Source organism: Cryptomeria japonica, chromosome 3 (assembly GCF_030272615.1).
Source record: "Cryptomeria japonica chromosome 3, Sugi_1.0, whole genome shotgun sequence".
Lineage (NCBI taxonomy): Eukaryota > Viridiplantae > Streptophyta > Pinopsida > Cupressales > Cupressaceae > Cryptomeria > Cryptomeria japonica.
In genome coordinates, this window is record NC_081407.1 from 247484221 (window position 1) to 247485696 (window position 1476).

Genomic DNA, 1476 nt, shown 5'->3' on the forward strand with positions numbered 1-1476 from the left:
ATGGGATTTCCTGTAAATTGCCGTAATATCACTATACCCAGAGTTCTGCTCTACTTGGCATCAGCCATGGCGTATATAAAGAATGGATTTTGTTGCTTTCTTTCTGCTCTTGGCCTGAGAGAGGCACCACAAGAAGAGATGTATTGGTGGCCAGAATTCTCAGAACTTCCGTCTGCCATTTCTGCGTCTTCAGGGGAGATGATTAAGCACAGGTTGCCTGTCATATCATTCCGAAATGTTGCAGAGAAGTTGATTGAGATTGAGGAGGATTTTGTATGCGCTGTCTGCTTGAGATCCTTTGAAGAAGATGATGAAATCCGAGAGCTGTGCAATTGCTGCCACATATTTCATAGAAATTGTTTGGATAAATGGATTGATGTTAATGAGGATACCTGCCCTTTCTGCAGATGTCCTCTGCTTCCACCGATTGGAAGTGTTGATAGATGAACGCTTTTCAAAATTTATGGCAGAGGATCAACCCTTTAACCTCTCCGTGATAATTTCATGAGGGTTTGATTATTTTATTTCTGTGCGTTTTACTTCCTCAATAAACTTCATTAATTTGAGGCATTTGCTCTGCCAGTGATAGTATGAAATGCTGTTCCTTTCCGTTTGGTTTTTCCTTGTTATACAGGGAAAGAGGGAAATTGGTTTTAATGGTCTGTTATTTCCAGTTACTGTTACATTCTTCATTATTTTCACCTAGTACCATTATTGTTTCATTGAACAGTATTACAATATATTAGTTTTCTGTAAAAAGTTCAGTCAAAACAGGGGAGACTCTGGGCTCCAGAATTTGAAGCATAGGAAGGAGAAATTGGTTATTTCTGTTGAATTGGTCACAATCTTTTGTTATCTCATTTAGGTTAGCAGTTCAATTCTATCTTTAGTATCATCTAACATATTAGAGTGTATCAGATTTCTGATTCTCATTAGCCTCATGTGTAAAGATTTGAAGTAGTAACTTTTTGTGGCTAGCATTCAGTGGTTGCCATAGTTTATTATTACATGAAGAATTACTATATAATTATTTCGAGCTATTCAAGATGACAGACATATTTTTTCATTGAATACAAAAAGTGCATATTAAATGCAAATTGACAGAGGTTAGATTGCTCACTGTTCATTGAATGGATACTTAATTCATGTTGCTCTCTCCAGTCCTTCCATTAGTACTATGTGCATCCAACTGAGCATAAGGAGCAATTAAGTTACTCATAAAATATCAAACATTTAACATAATGATATAATTGAAGCTTAAATGGTCTATCGCATCAGGGCAGAGCTATGATTTGACTCAATATCCATTTAATGTTAAACTTAGGGCTAATATTAACCTGAAATGACAAAAGTGATCGGCTATTGGTACATGTGAAATTTATTAATGGGCTTTTCAAAAATTGGAACTATGACAGCTATTGGGGGGTCACTATGACAATAAGTGTGCGGTTATTGGAACTATGACGACTATTGGTG

At 36.3% G+C, this 1476-nt stretch overlaps 1 protein-coding gene across 1 annotated transcript; it reads left to right on the forward strand.

Moving 5' to 3' along the window:
- LOC131035101 (brassinosteroid-responsive RING protein 1) lies at window positions 1–447 on the forward strand. Its single transcript, XM_057966736.1, has one exon. It carries the CDS (start codon window positions 1–3, stop codon window positions 445–447), a length of 447 nt encoding a protein of 148 aa, XP_057822719.1.
- The last annotated feature ends 1029 nt before the right edge of the window (window positions 448–1476 follow it).